This window comes from Bombus fervidus, chromosome 8 (genome assembly GCF_041682495.2).
Source record: "Bombus fervidus isolate BK054 chromosome 8, iyBomFerv1, whole genome shotgun sequence".
Classification (NCBI taxonomy): Eukaryota; Metazoa; Arthropoda; class Insecta; order Hymenoptera; family Apidae; genus Bombus; species Bombus fervidus.
This window is the reverse complement of record NC_091524.1, coordinates 8,579,808-8,603,121: the sequence shown is the minus strand read 5'-3', so window position 1 is coordinate 8,603,121 and position 23,314 is coordinate 8,579,808. Positions and strand designations below refer to the sequence as shown.

At 34.5% G+C, this 23,314-nt stretch overlaps 3 protein-coding genes across 8 annotated transcripts in view; 1 reads left to right on the top strand and 2 right to left on the bottom strand.

Annotated features, from left to right (window-relative positions):
- The first annotated feature begins 42 nt into the window (after nucleotides 1-42).
- LOC139990199 (uncharacterized) lies at nucleotides 43-15,476 on the top strand. Of its 2 annotated transcripts, XM_072009269.1 has the most exons (8): nucleotides 43-331; nucleotides 677-728; nucleotides 834-880; nucleotides 963-996; nucleotides 1,161-1,267; nucleotides 1,342-1,454; nucleotides 1,546-1,709; nucleotides 14,943-15,476. In XM_072009269.1, the coding sequence occupies exons 1-8, from the start codon at nucleotides 276-278 to the stop codon at nucleotides 15,075-15,077; spliced, it is 708 nt and encodes a 235-aa protein (XP_071865370.1). In that variant the 5' UTR covers nucleotides 43-275; the 3' UTR covers nucleotides 15,078-15,476. The 2 variants fall into 2 exon arrangements, with proteins under 2 accessions (XP_071865370.1, XP_071865371.1); XM_072009270.1 differs by lacking the exon at nucleotides 14,943-15,476 and having other exon boundaries at nucleotides 193-331; nucleotides 1,546-4,771.
- On the bottom strand, nucleotides 5,743-7,532 carry LOC139990194 (ubiquitin-conjugating enzyme E2 J1). Its single transcript, XM_072009258.1, has 5 exons — nucleotides 7,238-7,532; nucleotides 6,734-6,939; nucleotides 6,472-6,662; nucleotides 6,242-6,359; nucleotides 5,743-6,174 (listed from the first exon to the last, which is right to left on the bottom strand). Exons 1-5 carry the CDS (start codon nucleotides 7,272-7,274, stop codon nucleotides 5,926-5,928), a joined length of 801 nt encoding a protein of 266 aa, XP_071865359.1. The 5' UTR covers nucleotides 7,275-7,532; the 3' UTR covers nucleotides 5,743-5,925.
- LOC139990156 (uncharacterized) overlaps nucleotides 13,392-23,314 on the bottom strand; it is a 150,565-nt gene continuing 140,642 nt past the window's right edge. For 3 of the 5 annotated variants that reach the window (XM_072009130.1, XM_072009127.1, XM_072009131.1), the window contains one exon: nucleotides 13,392-19,073. The gene's annotated coding sequence lies outside the window, so the exon portion shown is untranslated. Of the gene's footprint in view, nucleotides 19,136-20,723; nucleotides 23,284-23,314 lie in introns of those variants that run through there. The other 2 variants (XM_072009129.1, XM_072009128.1) reach the window with 2 other exon arrangements.

Genomic DNA, 23,314 nt, shown 5'->3' with positions numbered 1-23,314 from the left:
CGAACTTGTTTTTTGGACGCAAGCGTGTTAAATAAAACTCCAGCGGACAAGAGTACATTCAAGTATGCTATGCGACTGACAGATGCTCGAAGCTACGGTCTGCTACGATGCATTGTATTCGAAGGAGATGAATCGCGTTTGATATTATCCTTATTTTCGTATGAAACATCATTTCTAATTCCCATTATCCTTCACGTATCACGTGAAAATTAAATATCGGTATTTGAACACCTACATCAGTTAGATGACGGCGATACGCCGTGTGTTAACAGGTCATGGGGGCCTGTTTCGGCCGCTGCATTTCCAAAGTTACAGACTCCTTATCGTACAGGTTAGAAGTGTACCTTTTATCTCAAAATAAAAATGTATCTTTTTAGGTATCTTCATCTGACATTCATTTCCAGACTATGGATGTTTATTCAACTTCATATATCTATGAATATAGCTAAAGAAATTAAACTTAAATAGAGATTTGTTTTACCTATTAAATAAGCACTTTATTTTGGATATTTAATATAGTTTTACATATTATATACATTCTATATATTTTTGCAACTATCAATTTCTCATAGATATATAAATATCAACAGTCTGTTAATTTTTTTAAATATACCTGTTTTCATCATTATATTATGTATATTTCTTTTTTTTAATGTAGTATATATTTGAATTTAAGGTTTTATCAAAGACACACCAGTATGTCCTACCAAGGAGACGAACAAGTTGAGGTACATATAATTCTGCAGTTGATTGAAGATTTTAATGATCCTACTAATGATAAAATAATGAAGTTATTCATTATATTGCCAATATTTATAATCACTTTTTTCTAGTTTATAGATGACAAAGGAGATGCAGAACAACCTAGAGGATCAAAAACGTAAGAAATTGTATTGAGCTTAGGGCAATATTTAATTTTTGTTGTATTAATTACATGCTTCATTGTTATGCTTCCTGGATAGCCTGTTATCGTTTCTCTCCTTAAACCGGTTCAAGGTAAATGGATTAGTCTATTAGAATTTTTTTTATATTTTGTTGAGCATAGTAAGTCTATTTATTAATGTGATTATTGATTCTAATTACATTGTTCAATGACTTCATTTAATTATTACTTTCTTATTATCAAGAAAATGTTTCCAGTGTTTATAATATATTTGTAGAAAAAACATGGGGTTCCTGTAACATTGGAATTATTGGAAGATGGAGCATGGTCAAAGGGTACTAATAAATATGCCAGATTAAACTCTAGGAATGATGCTTCTACAAGGTACAATGCCTATCTGAATCACTAAAACAGTACACTACAAAACAGTAACTAACTGCAATAAAATATTTTATTAGTTCTGGTCTAGATACTCCACTTCAAATTCTTGATGCAAGAACATTAATGAAACAACAAACATGCGTTTCTTCCACTCCTGGCTCATCATTAGATTTGGAATGGGAACATGAAGGTAAAGGAATGTTTTTAATTATCAACATCTAAAGTTATATATATTATACATTTACAAGATATAAAAGGAAAAAACATCATTGTATGTTTAGGAATGCCTCTGCCAGTTATAGACGATGAAAAAGTTGAGAGTACCGATGGTTCTATAACTCAAACATCAGTAAATAATAGCCAACCCTCTAGTTTGACAGCATCTCCTTGGTCTAGGGTGTCGACACCAAATAGTTTAGAATGGGATCCGGTAGAAGCCGATATGGTATGTGTTGATTTAGAGACTGAACAGCTTTTGACTGAAATAGAAAGATTAACAGATAGAGCGTTGAAGGAAACAGGAGAATGGACTAATGCTAGTTGATAAATAATGCATTTACAATTAAACAGGATTGTTTGTATTTTTGTATTACAAAAAAAGAGTACACAATGGAATTAACATATATAAAGTACTTTTAGGAAGAAAAAAAAAAGATTTTATTGTTTCAATATTTGTATTGTTGAAACAATATGAAGATATATTTATATTGTTTCAAGGTATATATACATAAATGTATAAGTTAATATAATTCACATAGATTTTAAAGAAAGGTATATTATCTGCTAATACTTTTCAACAGTTTATTACTAAAAAAAATTGCCAACTAAAAACGAGAATTTTTTATATTATGTATATATATATATTTTACACTCGTAAAAAACTTTTTCATTTGACATCTTGAGTTTAAAAAATAAAGATGGGGATATTATATATTGCATTGTATAATTTTGCGACGTATTCAAATACTTTTATTCTGATTTCGCTCGACTTCCACGAGACAATAACTTTCTTCTTATTGATAATTTTTGCATCATATCTTTTAAAAGAACCTCATTTTTTAATATTATTTTAATACTTTATTTAATACTCATATTACTTATTTATTTCTAAACCAAAGATATTTTTCTTTCATTAGATTAGTTTGCTGTGAACGATATAGATCTCGTTTTTTTTCTGTACACATACCGTCATACAGTGTCATATTATACTACTTTAACCTTTTGAAGCATAAAAAAGTAACACGAAAAGAAAAATTGTTTCATTTTTTAATTTTGTATAAAAGATAAATTTTCTATCCAAATACCATAGTAAAAAAGGACCTATATAAATGGCCAATTGTGCTTCAAATGGTTAAACAGTACATATCATCATAGTAACAATATAAATTTTCTTATGTTTGGAAAGTTTACTATGCATTATTTAACTTAGATAGGAGAAAAATTTTAAGACAGAAATTAAAAATAAATTGTATCAGGTGCTATCAATGCAATATATTTTTTGCGAGTGAAATTATGATCAGTTTTTTCCGGAGGAAATTTCTTTTGTAGCTTGTTGTTGGTATAATTAGCCATATTTTATACAAGAAAGGCTATTAAATAGTCTAAATAAGTCTAGTCACAATGAAATTCTGTGAATCTCCGTAAAATCCGAAATGTGAGAAAGGGAGGGCGGGAGAGGATGAGGCGGTATCGATGTAATATTAGTGTTGATACACATATTGGGTGTACAAAAACATATTTCTACTGAAGTTAAATTATTATGAGATGATTAGGTTACAAGTATAGATAGAGTGTCGATTATCGATGGATAAATGGTTTTCAAACCGAGGTAGGCTGCCTTACAATAAACAGAAACGTATAAAAATTCGCTAATATGCTCGTAAACTTTGATTGCATTATATCTGTGACTTTGTTGCGTTTACAATTGCGTAATTTGTAAGATCATAAGTTTGATAATAATTTGCGTCATGAGCGAATCAAAATGTATGCAGCAATTGTATAGATAATAATAACGTTAACAATAATGAAAATGTTAAATAATAAAGATGCAGTATGTTAATGATTCAGTGCCATGGCTGTTTATGCACTCCAGAGGTTTTATCTCTCGTCATAATTTATCTTAAATTCCAAAAATTGAAATTAAGTTTTGGTGATACATATTATATATGTATATATAAATAAAAAGGAGTAAAGTTTGTAAAGGTTTATATTAAATTGCATGATAAACGCACAGAAATATTAGTTGAGCATAATATATGTGGCTTAACATTAATACCTATGTTAATCTTAAACACAAAATGTGTCCACTATGCTAATATACAAACTGATGCATATTGATTAGTATGGAGGAAAGTCAAAAGGTGCTTTAAACGATAAAAGAGAAAGATTATAAAACGCTTGCGATCTGTTTCTATATCGATAAAAAAATGATGAATACATTATTTATATGAGATTTAAGTAAAGTTGATACTTTGATGATTCTAATGTAAAGAATATTGGCAAAGAATATGAAATTCAAACGCAACTTGTCTTTTCTCGTTTTCGCAAATTAGTGCTGTACAAAATATGTGTCAAGAAGTTTATTATTTTTTATTATTTGTCAAACGTTTATTTAGCGAATGTGTATACAAAAGTATAATTTCCAACAATTTTAAGTGCTCCGACATAATAGGGACCAAAAATATTTTCAGTATTAAATCTTTTCATGGCTAATATTTTGTAATGAAACGATTATTTTATGTAAGTTATGATTATATAGCGAATTTAACTTCAATCGATCGATTTTTGTATTTAATCCTAGAATTAATTGATATTGTTTGACTCCAAATATTGGATAGCGTTATATATATGTTTCACGTATAGAAGACTAATTTATAATTGTATCAGTTTTGAAGTTGTAAACAAAATTTATCACTGTTGGCTTTAAGAATATATTTATCTGCGCCTAGCATTAGAGATCGAAATAATATTTATATTTCGTGCACAGCCGTTCACATTTCATTGTGGGTTTGCGATATGTAAAAGTCAACACTGTACATCGTTTGCTTACGTATTAAATACAATTATTAATATTGGTATAATTAAATAAAATATGTAATAAAACCGTTATAAAACACGGTATCTTTTATTAGTATCTTTATTTGTCTAAATGGAATTTCGTATAGAATCATAGCATAAAATGCAAGAAATTGCATAAATTTTATTTATCATCAATGACGAATCGTTTTTAAATCTAATATTGCATATGACCTGATGAGATACATTTTCATTCGTGTTTCTGTTCGATATACGAATTCTTTTTAAGGGTTATCATATTATGTTTATTCAGCATATAAAAATCGGCCAACGAGTATAAAGTTGAATGTGAACATGAATTAAAAGGAAAACTATTATATTATGATAGATGTTAAAATGAATATGTTTATATGCTTTAGTAAATAATTACTTTATTATATTTTTATGTACATGCAAGAAGAAATGACAAACAAGGTGTACTTTCTACTCGAGTACCATCGTATTTTTAATTTCCCTTTAATTAGCTATTACACATGAATATAATGAAACCATGTTTAATATGGTCCTATGATACTTTATTTTTGTATATTTATAATGCAAAAAATTCTAGATGTTTATTATTATATATTGAAGCTTAAAACAGGTCATAATATGCAGTGCTCCAAATCTTAGTGTTTAAATACATATGCATATTAAACACATATATCATTCATATATCTAGTACTAATATTTAATTATGCATTAGCTAAATATTATGTGAGTAATATACATATATAATTTCTGTAGTATGGAATACATTTTTGGATTGAGAAAGATAGAAAGTATTGATATTATATTTGTACTGCAATTAAATATTTTTTTTATAACTGGTGTCTTTTTTTTTTTTTTTTTTGATTTTTATGTGCACAGTTTCGTGAAATACAACATAATAACTTGTTTAACTTATATTAAATTTATATTAGTTATATACATTTCTAACACGAGTTATCTACATTTATATAACAGTAAAGAAGAAAAAAAATACATTATTATAGTTTCAGGCTATAGCAATATGACATTAAAATTTACCTCCATGAAAGATATTAATTTTATTGTAAAGTAGATGTGTCTAAAAAATGTTTGGTCATTTTTGTACAGATATGATAAAACTTTGATGAAAGTAATACATATATTTGTTTAAACCGATCTAATATATATATAACTAAAGAGTTATATGCAAAGTATTAACTAAATATGCGCGTTAAATGCAATTTGTAACTCTTTTATTAGTGAGAATAGAGTTATTTTTAAATCAAAGTTTGTAAGTATATATTGTATATCAAAAAGACATAAAGACATCTAAAAGACGATTAAATACTAGTAATACTAACGCAATTTATAATTCTTATCATTTTTATGCTCATCAAAACAATTAGTTTCTATAGTGAACAACTTTTTTGTAAGAGTAAGAGACAGTTGTGTACTAAAGTAAATATATCAGTGCAATCTCTGTCATACATTATTTTCATGAAGTTCTGATTATTTCTGGCGTGTATATATTTGACATCCTTTTCTAATTTTAAAAGTGTTTCATAAAATGTACATAAAATTTACTTTGTTTTGTTAACATACTTACAATTACAACGTTTTGTTACATTTAGAATAATTTAAACAAGAAATAGCCGTCGCAAAACAAGTAGAATTATCGCTGAGACCAAGAAAGCGATCAGGATGCTCCAGAATAAATCGTTCGAAGATGACATTGTTTCCACCTGTTGATTTAATATGACATCCGATTGCTGTAGATCTTGATTCTCATTAGTAATCGGCTCGGTGCTACGTTGTCTCAATTGATTTTCTGAAACGCTATCTGAATTGACTAAAAAAGATGTGTCTGATGTTGGTGAGTCATCAGCCTAAAAGTACAGTATTTTAAAATACATGACACGTTATCAGTTGATATGATAATAAATAAAAAAGTACCTTTAATGCTATTGTGTTTAACATAGTTTGTTCTTCTACTGTAATAGGTTTTTTAACTGTGTTCTTTGACAATAAATCAACAATTTTCCCACAAGTATCGCATTGCCAGTTTAGTGATCTATGGCAGAACATTTTTATAATCATTATTAATGTTTTTAATCTTATTGATTATTAATAATGTCTATTAACAGTATAAAAATTGCAAAATTATGTCAACTTTTTGTAAGTACTTTTTTGCAAGTTTTTGCCTTTCCTCTTTACTATAGTCTAAAGATCCGATTGTCCCATTTCCTGGTGTTGGCATAAAAGCAATTAAAGCCAATAAAGCTGTTCTGATGCTCCATGAAGGCTGCCATGTTTCCGGATGATGCCCAGAAATGCTTAAGCAAATCTTTTTATTGATTTCAAAACGGCCATTGGGCTGAAATGACATGCAATGAATGGCAATGCATAGATTAAAAATCAAGGATATTTAGTATTAACATTGCTTACTGTTAATAATATGATATTTGGAGGTTTCATAGGATATTCCGGTGGCAATAAAATTCTACCATGATAAACACCACCTTCAAAGTCTGTGGATGGTGGTCCTTGCACAGTAAAATGCCACTCAAAAAGATTATCTTCTAAAGGAGATGCATAATATTCTTCCGTAGCTTTGTGAAGCTCTTGGGCCTCTCTCATTAATCTTTTCACAGCTGAAATTTCATTTCTTAGATGATGTAAAAGACCAATATGATGTTGCATATAAAAAATCATTAAATGCATTTAATCAGTTATAATTACTTCAAGAAAATGAAATATATTTTCACGGAATATATATTGTAGAAGGAAGTTTGGCGACACGTATAACGTGGAGCCAATTTTTCTAGATAACAAGCGTTTTGTAGAATCGTAGAAATACGTATGCAGTGTGTATTATTTATTGATATGAATCGTGATCGTAACGACGAACAAATGAAATAAAAAGGAGTTGTTGCCCTGCCGAGAACTCACCGGGACTTTTTGCGTTGTATTTCCCTTCGAATGACATTTTCGCGAGTGTGTCGACCGAGGTTAACAACTGGAATAAAAATAGTACTTGAGCTGTGTACTATCTGTTTTGTCAAACGGCCTCGGTACACTAACGTTGCCAGCTACAATACATTCTTCACATTTTTCCTTACGGTGAATTCGATCATCGGAAAATTACACGTTGCACTTCAGATAACGAAGAAATTAATTTTGACGTGGCCTAATAGGAGCGACGCGAACAGAAATGCACAAAAAATAACGTGAAAGTGGCCGCGCTTATTCCGTGCACGCGCACTTATGTCAATTTCTCTGCTTGAAGTTGTTCGTTTACGAGTACGCGCAAGAGCTGACTCTGCTAGGAATTATCTTCGGAAATTTCCAGACGCTCTATCTATGTCTAAACGAGTCTTTTCATGGTTTCTTAGGATTTCACGCAGTCACGATTCAATTTAAGGCATAATCATTTTATCAAGGATGTACCACTTTAATTATATTTAAAAAAATATAAATTTGCGTAAAAATCCGCAGTCTAATAATATCGAATGATATAAATACCGAAGAAGGATTACTACATGATTTTTTATCGTTTAAGATAATTATATATTGCAACTATTGTAATTAAATATTATTAAAAATAACATAAAACAATGCAATAGTTTTAGAAGTGACAATACCTGTGCGCACTTAAGTTAATGCGAATGTTATTTTCTATTTAATCTGTAATATCTATGATTATGCCAGTACGTGAGATAAATAAGATAGTTAAAGTATAGTTAAGGTTACATAAAACGTATTGATATGATTGTACTGAAAAAACGCGTTAGTATTGTAACATAATTTTGATTGCTATAATCTGGAATTTAATATAAAATTCCTGGGAAATAGAATGGAGGAAAGAAATGCTAATGTATTCGTGGAAATTATAGACTTTATTTTTAGAATATTCTGAATATCATAAAACAACGTAAACATTCACAACAAATGGGAATAGGGTAGTATTTATAATAGTAATAATAATAATGTTATTACTTTATCATAATAATTAATTGTTATGAATATGTCATCATGACGTATTTATAATTATGTATAAGTAAGATCTTTCATTTAATTTTTAGCAATTATCCGTCGTACCTTCATCGTTTTCATTTTTCGTTTACTGATAATAATCATAATAATAGACATAGTGGCCATATTTAATAATAATGATAATCATTGTAATGGTAATAATAAGAATAATAGTAATAATAATAATAGTCGTAATGTTTTCTATACGTATGTTGTCGTGTATATGTATATATAAACAAATATAGTTATGCTTATCTCGTAAGAAGGGATAGAAGTTCACAATGGCGCTAAACAATGTATGCAATGCAGTTTGCTTTTTTCTTGCATTTTTCTTGTTCTTGTTGTTACTGTCATCGTCCCCATTACCAGAATTATTCTCATTTCGATAAAATCACATATGTAGTCGAAGGTCTTAGGAATAAGATTTTCTCGTAATAGTAAATAGACAATAGTAAACGTGCGTATGTACAGTTTTATCGTTGAATGCCATTCTTTGAATGCCGCGAATATAAGTTCGATTATGATTCATGCAGTGTTTTGTGCAAACTAGGCGGATACACCTTTAACAAACCTATCATATTTCGTAGTATCTTATCTAATCGATTCAACAATGTACTCAACAACGATCGAACGATCAGTGCGAATACGATGATTTCGTTGATTTTCGTAGTAAACATCCGTTATAATCACGGGGATCATACGTAACATACTTCAAATGACATCATGTTTCGTTACTTTGTCGTTTCACCTATCATTACGTCCATTGCGTTCTCTTTTCTTCGTTTTCGAGCATGGTAGATATATACAAGTGTATCCGCCGTTATCATTGCATAAAACTGATGAGAGAAACGAAGACTAAGGCTACGATTTCCCTGGAAAAATTAATTCAAATCGCGACGAAGCGCGTTTTCCTACCCCAACTAACCTCTCTCTTTCATCGTAATACTTCACTCACGATTCTTACCCTTTGATTCGATCGATTTTACCCTTGTTTCATTAGAACTCTTTACTCTTTCAGTATATCTATTCAGTTAACTGTTTCCCATTATCGGAAAGGCAGTTTTATTCGCATACGGAAGAAACGAAAGTTCACAATACATCCAATGACAATTCGTAATGCCTGTTTTCTTTCTGTCGCTTGGCCATCATTTTTATGAATCTAGGAATATAGAGACGTAACATACTGTCACTAAGGAGATCATTGTGGGATAATTGTTGAGGTAAATTATGCCTAATTTTTATTGAAATACTATTTGAAGTATGACAGTTAATATATGCCAAATATTTAGTTAAACATTATTTCATTAACAAATAGTAAAATAAGTACTAAATATTTTTCGTACTAAAATATTTCCATTTTAATTAATTGTATAAATTCTAACGAATTCATGGGTAATCATCTAATTATCTTTTCAATAAGAAATTGGACATCTTGACTAAACTGATGAATAATCTTCATAATTAGCAGTGCAGAAGATGCGTGGAAATGTAATCAATCAAATTTAAATACAATCGGAAGTCCTCTATCCTTTTCGTCTATAATTTTATGTTCCAGTCTTATATTCCTTGATCTATATAACTGATTCCGACACAACGATTTAAAATATTTCGTCTATATTTTTTTATATTTTTTATATTTTTTATATTTTTTTGTTTTCCTTGTTAACTCGATATGTACATACGATTACCGATATAAGATTAATGGTGGATCACAAATCGGCGATTAGCAAGCAGTCAATGACATTTAACGATAATTACAAAATAACGGTGAACCGTTATGGTATATAGATATATACACACACGCGCACACACAAAATTCTATATATGTATATGTATATATTTACTGTCGCGGCAATAATACGCAATAATCAGTCGTAACAGGTACATAAAAGTGGTTTGTCGGTGAATTCGACCGATTGTGTTTACATTAAACATATTTCGCACCATTGTACGACGTTTTGTTTAAAACATGGAAGCTTTTCCTCAATCTAACTTATCATAAGTATGTACATGAATCTGTCTTACGTGAAAGCAATTTGAAAAATGAGAAATCGCGGTTGTCTCGCGTAAAATTTACCACGCAAACTCGTCGTAGATTTCTGTGATAGAGAATCGTTGTTCGGTATCGTCGAGAACTTCTAATTTCTGGATGTGGGGGAAAAATCGATTTGACTCGCGATCTATCGAATTCGTCATTGAGTCGCAACGAACGCTGCGGTGAAGCAACCGAACGGTATCCGGTACTAGGTAGCAAAAATTTGTCTTTCATAAAACTTTCAGGCATCGTGCCAAATACGACGAAGAACGTGGCCAGATTCTCAATTCTCTTGGTTCGTCCTCTTCTTCTTTTTCTTCCTCTTTCCTTTTAGCAAAATTATATTAAATCGATCGGATTCGTTCAACGATGGGGAAACCTTTCCCTCTTGAGACAAGATACTTTCAAAATTTTGCGGATCCGCTTCGTACGGGAAAAGTTTCCCTTGGTTGAACATCTGGTTATATATATTATATCGTATATTATATGTATATTTAGTATTTAGTTTATGATCTTGTGTTCTGTCTCATCGTGTATATCGCTACCCCCGCTCTTTTCTCTTCTCTATTACGTGCATGTCTGTGTGTATGTGTGCGCGCGCGCGTGCGTGTGTGTGTCTATATATGTATATAAAAGAGATGAGAATGCATGTAACTTAATTCGGTATGTATACATATTATATGCGTATATACATGTATATAACCGTCTATAAGTCATCGCAAAAATTCTGTTCCCCGAACGTGCGCCATTTTATCGAGTTGTACGCGCCAATGAGGCTATTGTATTGCTTGTCGATTATCGAAAGAGGTTCGATGAGTATCTGAACAACGGTTGCTCTCTCTTTACTTGCGTGGTTTCCTCCCTTGGCAGATAGAATTCGAAGAATTAACGAAGATGGTTAAAAAAGTTCTCTTTGTCGCGTCCTTTGAGAAACAAGGTGTTGGAAAGACAAGTTTCGTTATTATTATTATTATTATTATTATTGTTATTATTATTATTATCATCATCATTTCGAAGGTATCTAATTTGTTCGAAGATACGTTAAAGAAAAAAAGGAACTCTGCAAAATTTCCGGTGCAGATTGTATTTGGTATCTTTCTTCTTTTTCTTTTTAATATTCTTAAAAATTCAGGTGTATTTTTCATTAAAGCGTTTACATGTGGTTCCTTGATAATCAATAATGCAATCGCAGATATTTCTTTCGATATTTCTTATGTTTTCCCCTTTCTTCGTTCTGCCCTTCCTTCGACTTCCTTTCTTATCGAAAAATCTAGATACTAAACATCGACGCATATGACTTCGGGTGGCGCTACAAATCGCGGAATAACATTAGACAGAAATAGAAAGAGATATAAAGAGAGATAGAGAAAAAGAGTGCGTGTCTTTGAAAAATGTAGATAAAATGGTAAAATACTCGTTTTAGCTGTTCTCCTTGTTCGTATCACGGAGGGGCAAAAAGTATCTCGAACGAGTTCGTAACAATCTAAGAGATCGCTGATCCACCCTCGCTGCTCGATTTCCCATTCGATCAAGTTCGATTCGTAAAGTTATATATGTCACTAAAAAACATACACGATTATATTACACGTTAGTTTTACTAGTGCATACGTTTGCGATCTTTCTTTTTGTGTTTTTTCTTTATCGCTTAAAGAATACGTCTCTTTCGTCTATCGTTTGTTCTACATTCTAGGAAGATGTAGATATTTTCTGAATGAATGGTACAACAGAAAGTACACTGTCTATCGTCAACGGTCTTTTTCAAATTCTCCTGAACGTGGCGCACACGATCCAGCATGTGATATAGTCGTGGATGTCGTATCGCGTAAAGTTACATATTTAATGCACGTTACGTTATTATACCCGTACTCTTTCGTACAACGATGAGACTCAGAATGTGAGAGAGAAAAATAAAAGGGAGAATCGATCCGGGAGTCGAGAGGATGTTTCAGTGGATGCGCACATTGTAAATCTAAGAGAAAGGCTTTGGGACAACCCCAATCGTAAGCTTAACGATATACACGCTTCTACATTATAATACAGTTCTCGTTTTTCATCTTTCATTCTCTAGCGATCTTTGCTACACCGACGTATGCATTTCCTCTGATATTTTCTTCTAGATGTCGTTTAACATCTCTTTTTCATCTTTTTCTGAAACTGCTTAGAAAAACACGTAACCAAGTTCGAGTCGATAAGTTCGTTGAATCAGCGTTATTTACTTTATCGATAAAATGCATCAATCGCGTAGGCAAAGAGCGACGTAGATCTGTAATTACGAAAACGAGGACGGTTCGGGTGTAACAAACGATGATCGTATCCTTTCTCGAAGGATCCGATTAATACTCGGATATCTTCCATTTGATTGGAGGATACGACCGTCAAAAAGGACGATCCTGTATTTTTACCGAGACGTTTCATTCTTCGGCATATAACGCAAAAATGACCGGCATTGTACGCGTTCGTTCGACAAATCGTACAATTATAATTGCAATTATAATTGCGTTTGCCCTGCTATCGTAGACACAGTTACAAATTGCACTTTGACACACCCGTTCAATAAGATCGAAACGAACGACTAAATCTGATTATATCGTGACAGGATCGATCCCTCGTCCGGATTGGTAACGATCCACGCGCTTATGGAATATCGTTACCGATCCACGGTGATCCGAGCCGAGTCGATAAGGTTTTCAACGATTTATCGACGATCGATCATTGATTTCTTTCTTTCTCCATTCCTTTATGGATTTTTTTTCATTAACCTATCTAAAAAGATTTCTACGACACGATACATGTTAGGATCAAAACGCCCGCACAAATATGTACAATATGTTTGTTTTAAAGAGGCGACTGCATAAAAACGTACGTTGGGACACGGTTCGCGTTCAGGAATCATTATCAATTCTGTCCATCTCTTCTTTTCTCCCATCGTTTCGCATTGTTTGTTTTTGATTACCGCTTTATTATCACTCGATATAAGAAAAAAAAAAAAAAAAAAAAACGCTTCGTTAAACAAGGGCCCCGATAATAAATTCATCGTTCTAGCATATTTTCCCTTTCTCCTATTTTCTTTCTTTTCTCTTTTACCATTTTCCTTTGTTTGAGCGCAATTAGGTAACGCTAACGATTAAGTACTACACTGTACGTATGCGGAACGACGGTAATTAATGATAAAACTCGATTAGCAATTGTGCTCGACGCTGTACACGTCTTAATTACAGGGTATTGCCATAGGTGTCTTATTTAATTGTACGCGTTCTTCTTTATCCTCTGATTTTACACATGCCCAAAAGGATCATCATCCGTATCCCCTTTTTTCCTTCTTTTTTTTTTCGTGTATAACTATCGTTTCAGTACGATATTTCCCAATGATGAAAATGAAAAATTGGTAGAGATTGAGTTTATCAAGGGGAATAGAAAATTCGATGATGCGTACAGAAATATTCGACGTTGTGAGTAGATTACTAGATTACATTTGAAAGAACCGTACACCGGAAGCTGAGGAACATCGCGCGAAACAATGTAGACTCGTCACGTGACGAAAAATGGCGGATCTAGCGCGAAGAGACGAACAATCAAAACTTGCGATACGGTAAAACACACACTGAACAAATTTATATATTTTTTTTTATTATTATACACGAATATAAGAATTCTGTTTGTTTGTATAATGGAAAAAGACAGAATGGAAAAGAAAAGGATAAACAACAGGGAAACGCGATTATCGTGCGAGCAGAAAGCGACGGATAAAGTCGAGCTTTTAGTATAGCAGAGGACAAGTGGATTCTCGATTACATGGTCCTGAATCACCATTATCGTGTCACCCTCGTCGTAACGCAGCTGTAACGACCATCACAATATCGAACAGCAGTAATAGATAATATACACGTTTTGTTGTATATTAACTTTACCAACGGCTCTGATTTCTTTTTTTATTTCGTTTTCTTCACTCCGTATAACACTCACTCACACTTCTTATGTACTTTGTAATATATATATATATTTTTTATTCTTTTGCGTTTCGATAGTGAGACGATGTGAGAATATTAAATATAGCATCGATAACGTCGTTAACGATATAACGGTAATAATTAATAGGAATAATGATATACAATATAATAGTCATGATAATAATAATAAGAATAATCATATAATGACAATAATCAAATAAGTAAGAATAACCGTATCTCACAATGATCGTAATAATAATCATAATAATAGTTAATTAACGCTATATCATATGTATAATATTTATATATATATATTTATATTTATGTATATGTATTATTTATATAGCTGTATATTATATATATATATAATTGTATTTCATTATTATTTAACACATTTCTTTTGTACAAGTAAATCAATTAAGAATAAGTACAACTTGGTAGCAAAGAGAGATAGAATTATATTATTCACTGTATATCTTTATCCATAGTGAGAAGAGATATATATATATTTATACGTACATGCGTTTATATATACATACACAATATATTTTTTTGTATATATATATATACACACACATATATTTTATTTAATTCATTTTCATTATAATAATATTCTTTCATTATCTTTATTATGTTTCAGACCGTAATTCTTGCACGCTGTCGTCATTTGGCTGCCGGAAGTGACCTTCTTTCCTACCATGCCTTTTCCTCAATTTTTCTTCCACCTAAATATTTCGTTACGGGCCCTTGCTCACCTAACGTGACTTTCCATTAATTCTCCCTTCACAGTGGCATGCTTTTCGCCGCGATACCCGCTCGTCTTCTCTTCCGCTTTTCATCGATCTCTAGAGAGAGGAGGTAGAAAAAACAGCGAAAACGACGAGAAAGGCCCGCGACTCGATCGCGAAACCGCTTTATTACTAGAAATATTACACGACGAGGAGCGTGGCGCAGCCCCGTGGCTGCAATCGTTTACGAAGCTGGCCACGGCCGGGGGAGATGACGTCGCGGGGACGCGACGATAAGCGCGGGAACGCTTCAACGAATGAAGGAGGAGCCAGCCAGCCATGCACTCGGGAGTCACAAATAACGGGAAAACGTGGAGAACTCAGTATACAACTAGCACAGGAAGGAGAAGCAATTAACTTAGAAAAAAGAAAAGGAGGGAATAAAAGAAACGTCGCGAAACTGTCGTTTTTTCATCGACCGACACAGATGGCGCCATCGCGATTGAGATTCTTAAAAACAGTCGACCTTGAGGCGAAAGATCGATACGCGCAATGTACAATTGTAAAACGAAGGTCAAATCATAAAACGATCGATCAATTAAAATTAGCTACGTATCTACGCTCTGTCTCACGAACTATAGTTACGTACAGTGGGGTCAGGTGATCTTCGAGCGAAGAGACCGCAAGAATCGTAAAGGAATTATAGTTTGGCACTGATACCCGTCAGCTTGAACTCAACACGCTCGCGTTTAGCTAGGAAGAGCTAACCACTGGGAAGTCACGTGTACCGAGGTTCGATCTCTCCGCTGGTGGACTTTATGGCACACGAGTATCCACCTTGGAACGCTTTGATTCCACCGTTTCTCAAACATCTCTCGCATCCAGCAGACCCTTAAGAAAAAGAAATAGAGAAAGAAAAATAAAAGCTACAACGTAACTACGAGACAATTTGCTGATATTCGCCCACCATTCTGTCCACCCTACGATCCCCTTCGTGATACGTCCTTCCAAAGATATTAAAGGCTCCACTTCCGGCACCAGTTTCGAACAGCGTGTGGCTGTGGCCCAGACTTACGTCGGATAGTAGCAAGAACACACATTAAAATCATAGAGGATCAACGTTATTAGACGTGTCATGCGTGTGTCTGTTCGCTTGGCCTTTCCCTTTGCTTTCCCTCCAACCATTCTCACGCGATTCAGAGGACTTTGAACGTTCTGTCCGTTATTGCATTCCCGTTTTCCCTCGCTTTGTCATCCCTCATCCCGTTCCTCTTGATCACGATAACTCGTACACAATGTAAATACCTACGCACGGATCGATCAAGCATTCTCCCCCATTTCCGTTTGCTTCGTCTCTTCTCGAGAACGTTGCCCGCAATTTCCTCACGCGTTAAAATGCCTCTTCGGAAACTGGTTGAGGTGTACGCATCGCACGTCCAAAACGAGCACACATGTCATGGTTTATCGATATAATTGTATAATATGTGCTATTAGATCCTTCATGCGCGGTCGAGGCTCACGAAGCCTCGAGAGATTCCTCTGCCTCGTCGAGCGTGCCATTTTACCCATTCTTTTCCTTCTCTCTGTTCTAGGTCATCATCCTCGAAGAACAAATAGGATGCACGGATCCGTCTCGTGGACGTCGTTCAAGCGAAATCGCTGTCCGCGGTTAGCACGGTCGCGTGGAAATCGGCGAATCGAGCTCTCGTCGAACGAGAATTTAAAATACCCATCCGGGTAGATTGGTCAGGGGAACAAAGTTAAAACACTCGGAAGATGTTCTCACAAGTGACCAGAGATTAAAATTCACTTGGTTTGAGTGTGCGTGCCACCTTCTTTTTTTTTTTCTCTTTGGTGGCAACGAGAAACACACGTTCTAGTTTATAGAGAATCCTCGATGTTTAGAACATCGATGACGATTCTCTGGGAAAGGGTGAATGGTTTCTGCGAATTTGTGGGATTAGAGGAAGGATTTCTAGGTCGTATTCCTTGAAAACCTTGGTCCATGATCGGTACCAGCTAATTCATGCCTTGAATTCAATCATTTTCTTCTATCTTTCAATTATTTTTCATTCGTTACTTCTCATTAGTTCAAATGGATTATTTAAGTTTAATTATATCGTTCCTAACTAGAATCGATTTGAATCCTAGAAAGAATATTACGTTGGAAATTATGAAATATTTGATTAATCGGAATTAGCTGGTCGAGGATCAGAAGCTGTCGTCAGTTTTGCTGGAATACAGGATGAGGCTAAACGTGTTCTAAAAAAACGTACAGACTTAGTCGATGTTCGATAAACCGGTTAAATTCGTTCGAATGCAACGTGTGCTACCGCGGAGGAAACAGTTTCGCTTGCAGGTGGGCGGAAAACGATTCGCTCGACGTGCGATGTTCCCTTCCATAGGTGTCGCGAGAACTATTATTATGATCATCATTAACATCGTGTATCGTATTCGATAGTATCGATGATCATCGTAATAATTAGTAATAATAACGATAGTAATAATAATTCATAATAATAATTCATAGTAATAATCATAATTTTAATTAATTAATTAATAATATATATATAATATATATGCGTATATTAAATAAATTCTCCGATATAACTTACGCCTTAATCCTAAAGCTTAGCTCGACTTACGATTTAAGTATCCCCGCCCCCATTTTTTTTTTACGCGCGCGAAGGGATGCCCGTGCATCCACCAGGGCGAACTTCTTAAGAATCTAATGAATCCTAAAACCGGAAGCTCCGCCGTACCGACAGGCCAGCTGCCTTAAAATTTTTCTTCTTTTATTTTACTTTCCCCCTTTTGCTTCTTTGCCGGAGGAGCGAAACATCACGATCTAGCGGTCTCCGCCAAAGAGAACAGAAAACAAAGCGAAGAAACAGAAGCAACGTATATACGCGGTGAAAATGATTTAAAAAAGAAAATAATTTTCTAATATTCCTCCCTTATTACCCTCACCCTTCTTTTTATTCTCGTTCCTTCCAAATCATTTTCATCGACATGTATAAATTATTTCCGTTTTTCCGCTTTGATCTCCGTTCTCTTTGACGGAGACCGCACACGAGCGTGGTTTCCATCCTTCGTCTCTTGCCTCGATCGTTACTCGCCTCGCATACAGGAGGTCGAACGACAATCTTCCTCTATCACGTTCGATTCCGAGAAGATCAACTTTCCAACCAACTACCACGCCAACTTCTCCGTACGCCTTCCATCCAGCGTCTCCGATAAAAAAAGATCGGCCAACCTACAGCGCGATGCTCTTTCTCCTTTGCCCCTGCTCCGTGTCTACGCGCGTCTTTTCTTTCCCCGACTTCCAAACGAACTCATACGATTCTCGCTACCCTTCGTTACCTTAGCCTTGCGTCATTTATCTTACAATCATCGGTACTGCGTACGGTCATCCAATCTCGTTCAACTTCTGTTCTTCGCGGTCCAGCACGCGCGTACACACGGAGATCCATTCGCGACTTCTGCCTTCCTGAGAACGAACCTTCGTACGCGTCCTGCTCGCTCTGACGCTACAAGACGATTTTTAAGTGGTGATCCAACGCGACCACGGCTCGTAGAGCGGCAGAAGAAGGTCGTACGAGTCGTCGTCCTCAGGGAGGAAGAGGACAAAAGAGACGAGTGCACGGCGGGCGCGCAACTCCTCTCGCGAGGCGAATATTCCGGCATATTTCGGCCGCGAACAACAGAACGGAGCCAAACGGCTCGTCGTCGAGTATCTCAAACGTCGTGCGGAACATCTGTCGCAGCAACGGCTGCCGAGACGCGAGCAACATACGCGACGACGACGACGACGACGCTCGTTGTTCCCCTGATGGGTTGCTTCCTCTTCTTGAACTCCTTCTCTGACACTCGCATCTCGTGGTTGGCCGTGGTGCGACTCTCGTTCCTCGTTGCGATGACACCTTCTTGACTCGACGAACGGCACGCTGGCGATAACAACCGGGGGTGAGAGACGAGCGATGGTTTGGATTTTTCGACGGTGGCGACGACAGCACTGGGACCTTAACACCCATCCTTGCCACCTGAAAAACGTGCAACGCTGGCCTCGTCTTCGTTCCATCATGTTTTGCCGGCCGTGTTCTTCCTGAACATCGTTTACGCATATTGGTGAATATTTTGCATGTTTGATTCGAGTTTGCGTTTGGCGTTTATCGTTGACGTATCGTGGGCGTAAGACCCGATGCAGACGAGCGGTACACGTTAAATCGTCGTAGCGGCAGCGGGTTGGAAGAACGAGGAAACGCGTGTACGCGTATGTTTCTTTTGTGAGACAGAAGAACTTTGTTTCTCTGCTCTTCCAACGATTGTGTCGTACGATATACGTTGTTTTCGATCGGGAAAATAATGAAAAACGTATGACGCAGCGTCAAAAAGTCTCTCGTCTGCACCCGGCCTTAGAGCCAAGGGTGAGGATAGAAGTCGAAGATTTGGGAAATTGAAAAATGTTGGCTGGTTTTAACCTGCTGTCTTTTTTTTCTATCTGACTTTTCTTTTGTTTAATTTGATATTGAATTTCTTTGCGATTGGGAGGAAGATCGTAAATTTGGTTGATTGTCGTTTCTACGTTTCGTGAAATAATATCTTTTGAGCGATTAAGAACGGGGTAAATTTAAATTTCAAGTATGCTTGACGTGTATGAGTGACAAGTTTACGTATCCAGTGTATGTGTCATTATAAGCGATGTTTTTAGTATAGAGAGTAAGATGAAACAAACGTTGAATGATAATAGATATCTTCTCTAACAGGGGAATGTGAACGCTATTCCTATTTCCTTTTATAATATGAATATCTTTAGGACGAATCATAAAAGAGGATAAGTACATGAGATGATACGAAAATACGTGACGAATAAGTACAGAATGAAAAATCAGATGGGACAAGTACGATAGTAAAAAAAGACAAAATTAATATTAATCGATAGATTTTTGTTGTATATTTGGAAGAAGAATGTATATTTTTTAAGAACCAGAATCTTCGACTTTCAAATAAGGTACGAATCCGTGAATTAATTTGAAGCAAAGTTTATGGAATCGTGAGAATTGCAAAGGGTTCGTCTGATGCCCGGTTTCCCCAAAGGATTCAAATTTCTGGAAACTAACGTTTCCAAGTGGTTGCTGCAAGGATCTTGCGAACGTTTATCCGATGGAGAAGCATCGCTGATGTTTAAGATCTACTTTGGGAAACACGGAGAAATAAACGTGCGCGTAGTTTGTGCGAGTCTATCGATCTCCCTTCTACGACTCTGCAGCCTTGACGTTTAGCATGCGGTGAATTTTGCTCGAGGGAACCATCTATTTCAGACAAATCCTTCGACTTACTGCTGTTAACACTTGGACAGTAAGTTAATTAAAAATGATAAAAAAACATGATCAAAAATGAAAGTTTCTACCTTGTGTATATTTTCAATATTTTTATATTTTTCTAATAATTTTTCTATTTCAATTTGACCTAAGCCATCGTACGTAGAAAAAGAAAAATAATCAAAATTTTACCTTTTTCTTTTCTCATATTCTTGTATTATAATTTTGAACCATTATGGCTAAAAAAGAAAAATAATAAAACAGCATATTTCCTCTTTAAATATTCTTTTATTTCTTCCTTGTATACTCTTTTCAAATTTTGAATCGCCAAAAGATTGACAAAGGGAAATCAATGAATAAGTTATGTAATGATTCGTTCTTATTAGTGAAAAATATATTCGATTGGTATCGTGTTTTTTTTTCAAGGGATTCGTCATTCTTAATCCTTTCGTTGCGACGATAATCTTATTAGCAGCTCTGTGGCTGTTAATGGCTGTCAAATGCTACTGATTGTTTTCGATGGTACAAAGGGCTGACAATAAACGGCCGCAACTACTTGTCTCTAATTTCGTTTAGCAGCGGACAGTTACCGTGAAGACAATATAGCTCAAACTTTGATAAATGTTAGCAAGTTTGGCGGAGTTTGTAATTCGAGGAGTGAGAGGCTGCAGCCTCGCCTGCTCCTGATATACTAATTTGTATTTCTAACGAGGAACAACCCGCTCCTACACAGTTCCCATTAATTACAACGTCAACGGTATTTTTATTACCAATTGTAATTTAATTCTCGGAACTCAACTAATTAAACATTATTAATTCAGCATAAACGTAAGAAAAAATTTGAAAGATATCATTCCGTTCGCTGCTAAAGGAATATTACGGTAAATTGCAATTATTTATTCTACAATATAAGAACAAATAATAATTACATCAAGAGAGTATTTATAAAAATTCTGAATATCGAGTCTTCCAGATATTTGTAAAAATGTTAAACTTGAATTTCCCACGAAATTTATAGAAACGCTAAATTCCGAATCTTTCGGCGAATTGATAAAAATTCTGAATTTTCGTTCCTTATGAAATTTATTGACAAATTTAAAGTCTTTAATCCATCAAAAATTTCTCTAAGATAATAAAAATTCTATTCTCGCGACATCGAAAGGATTAAAAAAATATCGTCGAGGGATGAATATCGAAACATCAACAGCGCGTTAACGAGGAACGATGTTCATCAGGAAGAACGATTCGGCCAACAAAGTGTTCTCCACGGGTCGATACTCGTGCAACACGCAACAGGAAGCTGTGAGTCCACGTGTCGCCAATAGTATTACCTTTTCCAGGTTAGTTGTGACCCCGTGACCCACGTGTCAAAGTTAATCAACCACGCGACAAAGGGTGAGAACAGACAAGTCAGATATATATATGTTACATATGTCTGAAGGTGCGTATCGTGCGTGATGAGTTAATCGGTGTACAATTATCGAGCTGTTTTCGTTACAGTTTTCGATACACATTCACTCGTGGAACTTCTTACGTTCATTCTTCGATATCATCAACTCTTTCCAACGAAACAAACGTTCAAACTCCTGAGCAAGATACTACTGAAGTTCTTTTATTGATCATAATAATGATCGTAATATACATTTTTAGTCGCTCCTTTCGTTCCTTTATATCCTTCGAATGCTCGATCCGATCGATCGACGAACGAGTTATCGTTTTCGACACATCCAACGACAATCGCTTGCCGATCTTCCTCGTGGATCCTGTGAATTTTGTTACAGTACGATTCAAGATAGTTACAGCGAAGTCGTAAATTGCGTGTATATTATAAAGCTGTTATACGGAATCCGACGGAATAATACGTAAAAGCGGGCACGACGCGATTTCTTATGGAAAAATAAGAAAATAATATAGAATAGAACTTTCTTATTTTCGACTTAGTTTTCGAGAAAATTGAGTTTGAAAATTTACCAAATACGTTTGAACATAGCTAATTACCGACCGAGTAAGCAATGAGTACACAATCAATAGAAGGTCATCGTAAAAGCAAAAGTAAAAAGTATAAAATATTTTTCCCTTTAAGGCTTTTCTCTTTATTATCTCTTCGGAAATAAAGCGTCTTGAGAATAAATTTTATTTCTCGTTTTCTACTTAGTTTTACACGTAGAACGACCTCCAGTCGGTTATTTGATCATGCCCAGTGAGGGATTAGCCATGTTCAACATATACTTAATAAATTTTTCAAGTCGATTTTCTCGTAAACCAAGCCGAGAACGAAAAAGTTCTATTCTATACTTTTTCTTATTCTTCTACAAGGAATCACATCCCGCACACTTTTACATGTTATTCGGCCACACCCTGTATATAATAACTATATTATAAATGTTACCGCGTTAGTAAATTTTATAAATCTGATAAATTCTACAAATTTTACAAAATCTCAGTGTATTTAATCATAGATTCTATCAAATCTTATAATATAACATTATGGTGAAATATGCTTAGAATGAAAAGATAGCAGATGTGATAGGAGAATCGGAATTGGGGATTAATAATCTGAATATTATCGAGAATACTAACTGCGAATGAGACGGTCATTCTACTTTCTTATAATTCAGTACAGATAGACAATGGACTTTTAATTTTATAAAGAAATTTTGCCAATCCTTTATATAATTGTAGATTCGCATCCAAAACATATTTGACTTTTTCCATTTTCTCTACATATATATATATCTTAACATTGACTACAGTGTTCATCGATTATGCTAGATTTTCTGTTTTCTGTGTATACCTACAACTAATAAACGATTCCTCAACATCTACTTTATTCTCTTTACAATATATTAAGTTTACACGCGTTAATAACTTTCTCTATATTATCATTCTTATGGCACACAGCTTTCTTCAACGAACTTCGATAGACCCGGACCTGTGAATATCCAATAGTACGTATTTAATTC

What these genes read in the sequence shown, in the direction of transcription:
- LOC139990194 (XM_072009258.1), bottom strand. Translation starts at nt 7,274, where the DNA reads ATGTCATTCGAAGGGAAATACAACGCAAAAAGTCCCG. An exon ending in ATACAACGCAAAAAGTCCCG is followed by an intron (nt 6,940 to 7,237) that starts GTGAGTTCTCGG and finishes ATGAAATTTCAG; the next exon opens with CTGTGAAAAGATTAATGAGA. An exon ending in AGGCAAAAACTTGCAAAAAA is followed by an intron (nt 6,360 to 6,471) that starts GTACTTACAAAA and finishes GTTCTGCCATAG; the next exon opens with ATCACTAAACTGGCAATGCG.
- LOC139990199 (XM_072009269.1), top strand. Translation starts at nt 276, where the DNA reads ATGGGGGCCTGTTTCGGCCGCTGCATTTCCAAAGTTACAGACTCCTTA. An exon ending in ACAGACTCCTTATCGTACAG is followed by an intron (nt 332 to 676) that starts GTTAGAAGTGTA and finishes TTTGAATTTAAG; the next exon opens with GTTTTATCAAAGACACACCA. An exon ending in CAACCTAGAGGATCAAAAAC is followed by an intron (nt 881 to 962) that starts GTAAGAAATTGT and finishes CTTCCTGGATAG; the next exon opens with CCTGTTATCGTTTCTCTCCT.